This window comes from Cetorhinus maximus, chromosome 12 (assembly GCF_964194155.1).
Source record: "Cetorhinus maximus chromosome 12, sCetMax3.hap1.1, whole genome shotgun sequence".
In the NCBI taxonomy this organism is placed as follows: domain Eukaryota; kingdom Metazoa; phylum Chordata; class Chondrichthyes; order Lamniformes; family Cetorhinidae; genus Cetorhinus; species Cetorhinus maximus.
The window spans coordinates 96441515-96454945 of NC_135890.1; the positions used below are offsets into that span (position 1 = coordinate 96441515).

Here is a 13431-nt window from a genome sequence, read left to right on the forward strand (position 1 = left end):
CATGATATCAAGAAGCGGCTGAAGGCACTGGATACTGCAAAGGGCATGGAACCTGACAGCATTCCAGCAACAGTACTTGTGCTCCAGAACTAGCTGTTACCATAATCAAACTGTTCCAGCACAGCTACAACACTAGCATCTACCTGGCAATGTGGAAAATATGCCCTGTCCACAAAAAGCAGGACAAATCCAACCCGTGTAATTACTGCCCCATTAGTCTGCTCTTGATCATCAGCAAAGTGATGGAAGGGGTTGGCGACAGTGCTATCAAGCGGCACTTACTCAGCAATATCCTGCTCACTGACACTCAGTTTGGGTTCCGCCAGGGCTGCTCCTGGCCTTATTACAGCCTTAATCCAAACATGGACAAAAGAGCTGAACTCAAGGGCCTGAATTTTTCCGTCGGCGAGTTGGGGGCGGGGCCCACTTGCCAACACGAAAATAATGCGGGATGAAGTTGGGGGGAACCCCCGACGTCATCCCGCCCCATTTAAATATTCAGGAAGGCGGGCAGACAGCGCAATCAGCTGTCTGCCTGCTGACCTGTCAATGACCAATTGAGGCCATTGACAGGATCATTAAGGCAATTAAAGGCCCTGCCCGTCCAACCTTTAGGTTGCTGGGCAGGCCAGGAGCCCCAGCGGGCTTCTGAAAAAACATGAAACCTCATCCACTGGCAGGTTGAGGTTTCAGGTCTGTTTATAAAAAGTTTAATAAAGTTTTAGTCTTATTTATTAACATGTCCCATCTTGTGTGACATTGTCACATGAGGGGGACATGTTAATTTTTTTTATTATTCTATTTCTGATATTTATAACACTGTCAGTGATCTCCCTGAGACAGCACTTAGTCTCAGGGAGATGTGCGCTCTTTCGTGCGCATGTGGCAGTTGGGGAATCCCTCCCCCCGCCCGCACAGGAAGCACATAGCGCTTCCCGTTGGGCAGCCTGCTGGGCGGGCCTTAATTGGGCCGCCCACTTAAAATGGCGGCGGAGCCCGTTTCGGCAGCGGTGATCGGCTGCCCGCCCGCTGCCGAGCTGTTGGGGCCCACCCGCCCGCCCATCAAGGGCAAAATTCTACTCAAGAGATGAGGTGAGAGTGACTGCCCTAGACATTAAGGCAGCATTTGATCAAGTGTGGCACCAAGGAGCCCTAGCAAAACTGGAGTCAATGAGAATTGGGGGGAAAACTCTCCACTGTTTGGAGTCATACCCAGCATAAAGGAAGATAGTTGTGGTTGTTGGAGGTCAATCATCTCAGTCCCAGGATGTCACTGCAGGAGTTCCTCAGGGTAGTGTCCGAGGCCCAACCATCTTCAGCTGCTTCATTGATGACCTTCCCTCCATCATAAGGTCAGAAGTGGGGACGTTCACTGATGATTGCACAATGTTCAGCGCCATTCGCGACTCCTCAGATACTGAAGCAGTCTTTGCCCATATGCAGCAAGACTTGGACAACATTCAGGCTTGGGCTAATAAGTGGCAAGTAATATTCATGCCACACAAATATCAGGCAATGACCATCTCCAACAAGAGAGTATCCAGCCATCTCCCCTTGACATTCAATGGCATTACAATTGCTGAATTCCCCATTATCGACACCCTAGGGATTACCATTGACCAGAAACCGATCCGGAACAGTCTTATAAATACTGTGGCTACAAGAGCAGGTCAGAGGCTGGGAATTCTGCGGAGAGTAACTCACCTCCTGACTCCCTGAAACCTGTCCACCATCGACAAGGCACAAGTCAGGAGTGTGATGGAATATTCTCCACTTGCCTGGACATGTGCAGCTTGAACAACACTCAGGAAGCTTGACACCATCCAGGAGAAAGTAGCCCGCTTGATTGGCACCCCATCCACCACCTTCAACATCCAGTCCCTCCACCACCGACACACAGTCACAGCAGTGTGTACCAGCTACAAGATGCACTGCAGCAACTCACTAAGGCTCTTTCAACAGCAACTTCCAAACCCATGACCTCTACTATTTAGAAGGACAAGGGCAGCAGATGCATGGGAACACCACCACCCATTAAGCTTCCCTTCAAGCCACGCACCATCCTGACTTGGAATTATGTCATCATTCCTTCATTGTCGCTTGGTCAAAATCCTGGAACCCTCTCCCTAGCAGCACTGTGGGTCTACTTACACCACATGGACTGTAGCGGTTCAAGACGGTGGCTCATCACCAACCTCTCCAGGGCATTTAGGGATGGGCAATAAAAATGCTGGCTGAGCCAGCAATGCCCACATCCCATGAAAGAATTTAAAAAAAACCCATGTCTCCTCCATTACAAAGAACATCTATTTCCACCTCTGCAACATTGCCTGCCTCTTGTTCCTGCCTTAACTGGTCTGCTGCTGAAACTCGCCTCATGCTTTTACCTCCTGATGCAACTATCTCAATGCTCCCCTGCCCTGCCTCCATGTTCCACCCTTTCACTCAAAACTCTGCTGCCTCTACTCTATCCCTCACAAAGTCCTGTTTAACCATCACCCCTTTACATTGAGTCCCAGGCTCTCAAGTCCTCCAATGAAAAGTTCTCATCCTGTGTTTAAATTTCTGCATGGCCTCATCCCTCTCTTTCTCTGTGACCTCTGACAACTTTCCAAGAAATGTCTGTCATGCTTGTTTACCTGACAGATTCAAGAAAGAAGGTAGAGAGAAAACAGTGAACTATCGAAAGATAGCCTTACATCAATGGCTGCAAAAATGCTGGAATTTATTATTAGAGACATGATAATATGATTAAGAGTCAATATGAGTTTATGAAAGGGAAATCATGTTTGACAAAACAATTTTGTTTGACAAAAAGCATTTGATATGGTGCCCCCCAAGAGGTTATTCCACAACGCTCATGGGAACGGAGATAATAGCAAAGATTGAGAATTGGTGAACAAATAGAAAACAGACAGTAGGAATAAAATGACATTTTTGGGTTGGCAGACTGCAACTAGTGGGTTACTGCAAGGATCAATGCATGGGCCTGTGCTTTTACAATCTGTCAGTGACTCTGATGAAGGGACCAAGTGCAATGCATCCAAGTTTTCTGATGTTACAATGTTAGGTGAGAATGCAAAGAGGCTGCCAAAAATATGTGAGTGAGCAGAACATGGCAGATGGAATATAGTATGGAGAAATGTGAAGTTATCTACATTTAGTTGGAAAAATAGAAAAACAGAAGGGGGAGAATTTTCTCCTCGTCGGGCGGGGCCGGTTGGGAGCGGACATGGGCGGACGTGGAGCCATTCGCCACCCGCGATCAGCTGTGCTCCACCATTTTACGTGGGCGGACCAATTAAGGCCCGCCCAGTGTGATGTGCACCAGGAAGCGCTCAGTGCTACCTGTGCAGGTGGGGGGAGAAGGAAGAGTCAGGGCCTGCGCTCTTCCACACATGTGCGTGAAAGAGCGCAGAAATCTCTGAGGCATGGAGCTGCCTCGGGGAGATTAAGTTCAGTTACAAAGATTGAAAAAATAAAAAAATAAAATTATTCAGACATGACCCCTCATGTGACAGTGTATGGGTCATATTTATGAATTTTAATACAAAACTTTATTTAATTAATAAACCCTTCATGAAACCTCATCCCGCCCATGGATGAGGTTTCATGAAAAATGCGAAGTCTGCCTGGGCTCTTCGCCTGCCCGCCAACCTTAAGATTGGACAGGCAGCTCTTACAATTACTTTAATATTAGTTTATTAATGGCCTTAACAGGCCTTTGACGGTTCGGTGGGTGCACAGCCGACTCTGGTGTGTGCCCGCCGAACAGAAGATCAGAATGACACGCGGTGACATCGGGACGGATGCCCGACGTCACCGCGTGTCATTTTACGCGTCGGCGTGTGGGGCCCACCACCGCATGCCGAACAGAAGACTCTGCCCAATATTTTTTTAAATGCTGAAAGACTGGGAAATATTGGTATTCACAGGATTCTGTACATGAATCAGAAAGTTAACATGCAGGTATACAGCAATTAGGAGAATGAATGGTATGTTTGTCTTTTGTTACAAAGGGATTGGAGTATAAAAGCAAAGAAGCTTTATTGCAATTATTTCGTGCCTTGGTGAGACCACACCTGAAGTACTGTGTGCAGTTTTGGTCTTCTTACCTAAGGAAAGGTATACTTGCCTTAGAAGAAGTGCAACAAATATTCACTAGATGTTGATTCCTGGGATGAGGCGGATTGTCCTATGAGGAAAGATTGATTAGATTAGGCCTATATTCCCTAGAGTTGTGGGATGTGAGATGACCTAATGGAAATTTATGAAGTTCTTAAGGGGCTTGACAGCGTAGATGTGGGGAGGATGTTTCCCTGGCAGGGGAGTTTAAATCAAGAGATCATAGTATCAGAATAAGGGGTTGGCCATTTACGACTGAGATGAGAAGAGATTTCTTCACTCAAAGGGTTATGAACCTTTGGAATTCTCTGCTGCAGCGTGCAGTAGATGTTCAGTGGCTAAGTATATTCAAGTCTGAGATCAACAGATTTTTGGATACCATGGGAGTTAAGGGACATTGGGATAGTGCGGGAAGGTAAAGTTGAGATAGAAGATCAGCCGTAATCTTATTGAATGGCAGAGCATTGAGAGGCTGAATGTCCTACTTCTGCTCATATTTCCCATATTCTTAACAGTAACACTTGCCTTTTGTGCATCACCCCCACTTCCTTCTTCCCATTGTTGGTAGCTATGCCTTCAGCCCCATCTAGGTCCCATGCTCTGAAATTCCCTCCCAAAATTCTTCAACCTCTCCTACTTCCTGTCGTCCTTTCAAGAATAAGGAAAGAAGAAAGGACTTGCATTTCTGTAGCACATTTCATGCCTTCGGGACCTCCCAAAATAATATATAGCCAATGAAGGCCAAAAGCAGTAACAAGGTATTGACCAGGTAATTTATTTTAATGATGTTGGTTGAGAGATAAATATTGGCCAGGATACTCTGATAACTCCCGTGCTCTTCTTTGAACAATGCTACGGGATATTTAGAGGACAGTTGGGGCCAAAGATTAACAACATTAACAATATCTCTTGGCACCGCACTGGAACTGGAAGTTGAACCTGCTGGTATCACTGTTGTAAGCCTGGAACAGGAAGTCGGCACCCTCTCTGTCTGTAGGCACATGTGCGACGTGACTGATGTCGTAGTTATGCACCTGTTGAATGCACGCCACCCCGCTCATTGCCCCCGTCGCAATTTGCTTGCTGCCCTGCTCACCGCTTCATTCACACTTGCTGCCTCACTGGCCACCCTGCTCTTGACCCCTCCCTTCTGCTTGCCACCCTGCTCCCTCACTTGCGGGGACTGGTAGACAACGAAGGAGTAGGGTGGTGAGTGGGAGGGATGCAGTGAGGGGTCAGGATCAGGATGGCCAATGACGTGATGAGCGGGCGGCCAAAGGTTGGGAGTGGGGTGGCAAGCAAGTAACAATCACAATCCCAGGTTTTGGGGTTCAATGTTCTGTGAAAACTGAAATCCTTAACCATGGTATTAGGCTGTCAGAATGAGATCACAACATTTATGACTGCACATTGGAAAATTATTTGAATAAAACACATTTGATTGGTGCTGCACTTGTTAAAATCATTGCTCAATATTATGGATGGTCCTATTCTTTGATGCAGGCAGCCACTTGCAGCATTGCTGGCAGTGACGTCACAGGCACTGCGAATGCATGTGCAGTGAGTGTGCCCCTGCAGTTGCAGTGGCAGCAACCGCAGCCACATAAAAAAGGTTTTACTCATTTCACCTTTGGTTCTTTTGCCAATCACCTTGAATTTGTGTCCTCTGGTTCTTGATCCTTCCACCAATGGGAACAGTTTCTCTCTATCTACTCTGTCTGGATCCCTCATAATTTTGAACATCTTTATTAAATCAGTTCACAACTGTCTCCTCTAAGAAGAACAACCCCAGCTTCTCCAGTCTATCCACGCAGTTAAGTCCCTCATTTCTGGAACTATTCTTGTAAATCTTTGCTGCACCCTCTCTAAAGCCTTCATACAGTACAGAATTGGATACAATACTCTGGTTTATTATAACTTCCTTATTTTTGTACTACTCCTCTGTTTATAAAGCCCAGGATCCCATATGCCTTTTTAACCACTTTCTCAACCCATTCAGTCACCTTCAATGGTTTATGCACATATACCTCCCAGGTCTCTCTGCTCCTGCACCCCCTTTAGAATTGTACCCTTTATTTTATGTTGCTTTCCTTGTTCTTCCTATCAAAATGTATCACTGCATACCTCTCCGCATTAAATTTCATCTGCCAAGTGTTTGCCCATTCCACCAACCTGTCCTATGTCCATTCAGGAGAAACTGAACTCGACCAGCTATATTAAGACCATGTCTCAAGGAGCAGTTCACAGCTAGGAATTCTGCAATGAGCAACTCACCATTGACTCCCCAAAGCATCTCCATCTACAAGGCACAAGTCAGGAGTATGATGGAATACTCTCCACTTGCCTGGATGAGTGCAGCTCCAACAGCATTCAAGGAACTTGACCATTCAGGACAAAGCAGCCGCTTGATCGGCACTCCACCCACCCTCTTAAGCAATCACTGCCTCCACCACCAGTGCACAGTGGAAGCAGTGTGCACTAAATACAAGATGCACTGTAAGAGCTTCAACAGCACCTTCCAAGTCCTTAAACTCCACCATCTAGAACAAGGGCATCAGACCCAAGGGCAACACTACCACCTGCAAGTTACCCTCCTGACTTGGAAATATATAACTGTTCCTTCATTGTTGCTGAATCAAAATCTTGGAATATCCCTCCCTAACAGCAATGTGAACATCATGTGGACTACAGTGGTTTGGGGTGGTGTCTCACCCCACTGCATTTTCAAGGGTAATTAGGTACAAGAAATAAATGCTGGCCTTTGAACTCTCACATCCCAGAAATGAATACAAAAATGTTTTTATAAAAAAAGCACTTGTCAGGCCTCGACTGGAGGATTGTGTTCAATGTGGACACTGTACTTTGAAGGATATCAAGGCCTTGGAGAGAGTGCAGAAGAGATTTACTAGCATGGTACTGGGGTGAGGTATTCAGTTATGTCGAGACTGGAGAAGCTTTGATTGTCCTCTTTAGAGCAGAGAAGGCTAAGAGGAGATGAAAGCAAAAAACTGCGGATGCTGGAAATCCAAAACAAAAATAAAAATACCTGGAAAAACTCAGCAGGTCTGGCAGCAAATGCGGAGAGGAACATGGTTAACGTGTCGAGTCCGTATGACTCTTCAACAGAACTAAGTAAAAATAGAAAAGAGGTGAAATATAAGCTGGTTTAGAGGGGGGGAGGTAGAGGCTGGATAGAGGGCCAGTGATAGGCGGATGTCATAGACAAAAGGACAAAGAGGTGTTGAAGGTGGTGATATTATCTAAGGAATGTGCTAATTAAGGGTAGAAAGCAGGACAAGCAAGGTACAGATAGCCCTAGTGAGGGTGGGTTGGGGTGAAGGAATCGAAATAGGCTAAAAGGTAGAGATAAAACAATGGATGGAAATACATTTAAAAATAATGGAAATAGGTGGGAAAAGAAAAATCTAAATAAATTATTGGAAAAAAAAGGGAGGGATCGGAAAGGGGGTGGGGATGGAGGAGAGAGTTCATGATCTAAAATTATTGAACTCAATATTCAGTTCTACTAGGCACTTTACAGCCTTCCGGACTGAATATTGAGTTCAACAATTTTAGATCATGAACTCTCTCCTCCATCCTCACCCCCTTTCCGATCCCCCTTTTTTCCAATAATTTATATAGATTTTTCTTTTCCCACCTATTTCCATTATTTTTAAATGTATTTCCATACTTTGTTTTATCTCTACCTTTTAGCCTGTTTGGATTCCCTAGCCCCACCCCACTCCAACTAGGGCTATCTGTACCTTGCTTGTCCTGCTTTCCACCCTTAATTAGCACATTCCTTAGATAATATCACCACCTTCAACACCTCTTTGTCCTTTTGTCTATGACATCTTTTAGCTATCTCCACCTATCACTGGCCCTCTATCCAGCTCTACTTGTCCCACCACCCCGCCCCCTTAAACCAGCTTATATTTCACCTCTTTTCTATTTTTTACTTAGTTCTGTTGAAGAGTCATACGGACTCGAAACGTGAACTGTGTTCCTCTCCGCAGATGCTGCCAGACTTGTGGAGTTTTTCCAGGTATTTTTATTTTTGTTAAGGCTAAGAGGAGATTTGATAACGGTGTGCAAAATGTTGAAGGATTTTGAAAGAGTAAACAAATAGAAATTTACAATGACTGGAGAGTCAGTAAACAGGGCACAAAGATTTAAGGTGATTGGCAACATAATCAGTGATGGTATGGGGAAACCTTGTTTAAAATAGCAAATTGTTGTGATCGGGAATGTACACCCTGAAAGGTTAATGGAAGCAGATTAAGTAACATTCAAAGGTGAACTGGATAAATACATGAAGGGAAAAATATTAGTGTTATGGGGGAAGAGCAGGAGTGTGGGATTAGATTGCTCTAACAAACAGCTAGCACAGGCATGATGGGCCAAATGCCCCCTTCTGTTCCGTATCATTGTGATTCCACATGCACAGACGTGTCTTTGAAATCATGAGAAAAATCATACTGCTCTGTGGTAGGTAATTTGATATTTGATAAGGTAGCACCCTATTTTCTATAGATCATAACTAAACTGCCATGTTCATTCATGTTGAACAAGTTTGCCTAAGTAGCAAGTGAATAATTGTATAATTATGCATCACCCTAATGCGTCATTAAGCTGCAAAAATTTAGTTTCAAACTTATACTTTTGTTTTGACAGAGGTTGGTAGCTTTGTCTAGGCTCTACCAGACAATGGCTCAATGGGCCAAATGCCTACTTCTGCTCCTAATTCTTATGTACAATGTTTCTTCATTTTCTTTTATTTATTCATGTTTGAATATTGTTCAGTTTACCAGGTCCATTATGTTATACAAAAGCTGCAACTTTTCTTCAACTATGATATTTAGTAAATGAAATTTGAACTGATGAATTTAGTTTAAAAGCCATCCTGTTTGTGTGATCTTCATGTTACCCAATGATGAATCAATAATTATAAAAACTAGTTTGTTGTTACAAATGCGGTAGCTGCTACAACACGGATTTAAAGGATTTTGGTTTTTTTTTCAGATTAAGCTACGAAACCCAACTTATGTTTTAGAGAGTGCCAGATCAAGGTTTCTGGATAAAAATGAAGAAGATACCTAATCGTCGACATTTCATCTCTTCCACAAGTTCAAGATAGCAACAAACTACGTAATATGACTGTCCTTTTCAGAGTGGCACATACAATCAACCTCATGTGCATTAGTTTTAAATTTACATTTGGTACTCAACCACACATTCACATATAAACAACACATCTGCAAATTTACCAAGATTTTCTGCAACAATTCCAACAGAACTTTTCTATAAAATGTTCATTCTGGACCAAAGAATAATCCACTTCATGTAAATTGAATACCTGGTAGGTAAACACTCATCTATTAGTAGGTAAGGATGGGTGCTTTGGTGAGGACTCTCCAGTGCAGTAATGTGCTGGTGATGTCGTCTGCATCCTTAATGGTGACCTTTTCATTTTCTCCCAGGCTCCTTGATCATACTCTGCAGTTTTTTTTTGCACTTTCATTTCTAATTGCCTAGTTCTTACTTCCTTCAGCTATTCACACTTCCAATCTACATTAAACTTTGATTTCTCTCATTATGCTTCCCGTTGCCTTATGCCAATATCAACATAATTTCATCACCTTACAGGTACCCTAATTACATTTGTTGTTTTTCCCAGCCTCTTCCCTTTGTCCAGATCCTTTTTATTATTTAGTCCATCTATAATATCCTCCAGTTTTGATAAAGTCCATACCCAAAATATTTGCACATCTGTTCTTTCGAGATGAAGACTTGTGGCTCCAATATTTTCTGTTCTAAAATTTCCAGCTTTTGCAATTTTTGCTTCGTGTGATCGTGTATTGTTTTCCCATTGTATTCAGCAAGTTATTATGATTTTCATCATTGAAATTGATCAAAATCTGAAACTATTGCAACAGGAGAAGCCATGTATGTTTTAATTGCCACATTTTATAAATGGGAAAACAGGGAGAAAAAATAAGCTATTGGTTCTGCTCACTATCTAGCGATTCTGTTGGAAAGTGAATGTGAAGACATCAACAGAGAACAAAAGTGCTCTTAACTGTTATGTCACCACAAAAAGCATAGTGATACTGACCTATCTGAATTAATTCATGAAGAATTGAGACTTAGTGAGATGACCATTCTCCAGCATGGGTAACTACTTCAAGGGAGGAAATTAATTAAAAAAAATTCCAGACTCTTGAATAATTTTCCACTTTACATTGCATCTAGGTTAAACAGCTGAATGTTTGGAATAACTGCATTAAATTGGACACCACGTTGATAGACAAATCCAGTGTGCATGGAAGGTCTGAAATTGTCTGATACTCATTGGCAAGTTTCCATTAGGGTCTCAGCACATCGAGGTTCTAGAAAAGGTCTCATTAATGGAAGTTTGTGAATTAGCCAGTTTAATTACTACAGCAGGAAAAATTCTGCTTTTAGAAGTTAACGTTGTGTGCAAGATAAAGATAATTTTAATAAGAATTTATTCGATGGTTTGTGCTGAATCTTTCCTGAAAGATCAATGCTACTGAACTTTAGTAGTTTCCCATTTAAATTTTAAAACCAACCACTTTTCCCTTAAGCACCAGTTAAAACAGATAAAGCTTTATATTAAATACTCATAATAATTTTATGATCAGAACGTCTTTTTTATACTGATCTTCAAATTGAGATAACAGATGGAAATTCAGTGACTAGTAACCATGGAAAATCAAAATTACATGACCTGTAGTGATCTCACTCATGAAAAGAAAATTTTGTAGGTTTATACAATTTCCTTGAATAGATTTTTGCATCAAATAGTCATGTGGGCAGATTATTTATTAAACAGGGTGCCATTTTTGATTTTATATATGCAAAATACAAGTTTGTTCACATTAAGAAAATTAGCATGCTAGGTTTCATTGCTGAGCCCTACACTATTTAAAATAGAGCTTGTAGGGCAAGCTTTCTTTTGACAGCATATTTCCAACATGAATTTCCCCTGTAAAAGTAGATCAAAATCATTTGTAAAGCTTTGACCAAATTGAAAATTGTGCTTTTTCGTTTGCCTAAAACCTTTACTCCATTTTACATTAGACAATCATTTAGCAAATTCTTCAATGAAGAGAAGGCTGCATATTTTTAAATTATTAGGTAAATGCTTTAATGGAGATGCAGGAAAATATCACAATTTCTTAAGTATATTGATCAAGCTGAATTTTTGTTATAAACAGCTACCAGAAATTAAAAAGTTAATGTACACTTGGAATAACCTTTGAGATTAATATGTCCAGTGAAATATGAAAGGTTTGACTGTTCGACGAGACTGTAAAGTATCAATAACAAGACATTGCCACTGATAGTAATACGAAAGAGAAAGGAAGAGGGAAATATTGATGGGGTTAGAAGGATGGGAGGAGGCTCGTGTGGAATGTAAATATTGACATTAAACTGTTGAGTCAAATAGCCTGTTTCTGTCCTGCAAATACTGCAAGATTTGTGCAATATGGATTACTTGTAAACACAAAAAGCTAAAAAGAGCGAGATATAAAATGCTTTGGGAATACACTAAATTGGAATCATACAACTAGTGGACATTCTGTGACATTGCCTATTGGACGTCAGAGCCGAAAAAATTTGAAGTAATTAAAAAATTTGAATTGAAGTTTGGAAGTAGCTGAAGAACGGAGCAACAGGGTGACTGAGGTCCAATATTCCAGGTGGATTTTGGCTGCATCTCAGTATGCCCAGGTCATAAATCCGGAGTGCACTATTTAATATAAACTTGTGTGAATTGAAAAATATAACTTTAGTGCCAAACATAAAAAACTTATCTGAATCAGGTGGGGAACCAAATGTTTACATGAATTCCATTATAAATATTTTCAGTAGCAATTTCAATTATGAAAAGCTTTATAGGAAGTAAGGTTTTGTACTAGGGAGTACATGCCATCTATTAAAACAGATGTAAAGGTTTTAAGTGAACAAAGCTTTGAAGTCGAAAATGCAAACAGTGAAGACTCTGTCCCAGTAGTTGTAGAAATCAATAACTTGCATTTCTGTATTTGTTACTAAGCTTGATGAAATTCCTGGTTTTTAGTAAAGGTTTTCAGGTATACCAAATGCTAAGGTTGCATGAACTAATTTTTAACTGTGTTTTTGCTCATGTAATTAGAAGGCAGAAAACTACCAGAATATGGAGTAAGGTCCAGATGCAAGGCAACTAATCATGTTCAGGATCATATTTAAATGTTTTTTAAAAATCTCCAACTTTTTTTTTAATGGTTACCTTTGTTCTTCATTAAAACAAACATACATCATGAACATGCTTAGCGTTCACCAATTTGAGCACAAATACTTTTTCAAGTATTCAGATAGCCCACAATGCTATTTATGTCCACATTTGAGGAGGGGTTAGATAATGGATGTCCAATATCTTGGTTGCTTTGTAACCATGGCTAAACTACATATGAAAATTTGAGACAAGTTATTATTACTGGATAATGTTCTGAAGACTTTTCTTTGTGGATATACATCCATGTAATAATAGAGTAGGATAAAGTCTTTCATCTTCACATCAAGATACTGCTTCTGCTACAGGGGAACTGACAACGCTTCAAAGAGTATACACAAGAAAACAGTCAAGTTGTTGGAAGGAATATCCAGGCTGAATTTATCTGGAATAAAAACAAATTTTTGAAACTATCCAACAGGTCAAGCAACATCTGCAGAGAGTGAAAGACAAAGTTAATATTTCAAGTTGATGACCTTTTGTTAGAACTGGAAAAAATTGAGATATAAAGGTTTTAAGCAAGTACAGAAGCACTAAAGTGTGGGCTAGGTGAAGGAGAAGAACAAAAGGGAGGTGGGTCTGTGATAGGGTGGATGTCAAGGAAGATTAAATGACAAAATGATGACAGTGCAAACAAAAGACAATGGTAATGGAACACTTAAAGAAACAAAAGATAGTCTAGAAGAGGTGTAAATAGGAATAGCAAAAATCATTCCCAACATCTGACTGAATAAAAGTGGGGTGAGATGTTATGATTTGTAATTGTGAACACAGAATATAGAGGTCATAGTGGGGGAAGGAATTAAAATGACAGGCAAATGGAATCTCTAGATTTCAGAATTCCAATATTCACAGTATTTTGCTTTTGTTCAAGTTCAGCTGGAAATTGATTCGAGAAATAGTTTCTCTTTTCTTTTCCTGCCTCATTGGTAACCTTTAGAGTTAGAAATTAAAGCATAGCATAATACTACAAAATATACCAAGCATCGGTCAATACAAAGTGGTTT

General features: G+C 41.2%; 1 protein-coding gene across 1 annotated transcript in view; it reads left to right on the forward strand.

Moving 5' to 3' along the window:
- The window catches only part of morn3 (MORN repeat containing 3), a 76247-nt gene extending 63833 nt beyond the window's left edge, over positions 1 to 12414 (forward strand). The window contains exon 5 of the mRNA XM_078554212.1: positions 9148 to 12414. Coding sequence (XP_078410338.1) covers positions 9148 to 9225 — 78 coding nt within the window. The 3' untranslated portion in view covers positions 9226 to 12414. The remainder of the gene's footprint in view (positions 1 to 9147) is intronic.
- Positions 12415 to 13431: the final 1017 nt, after the last annotated feature.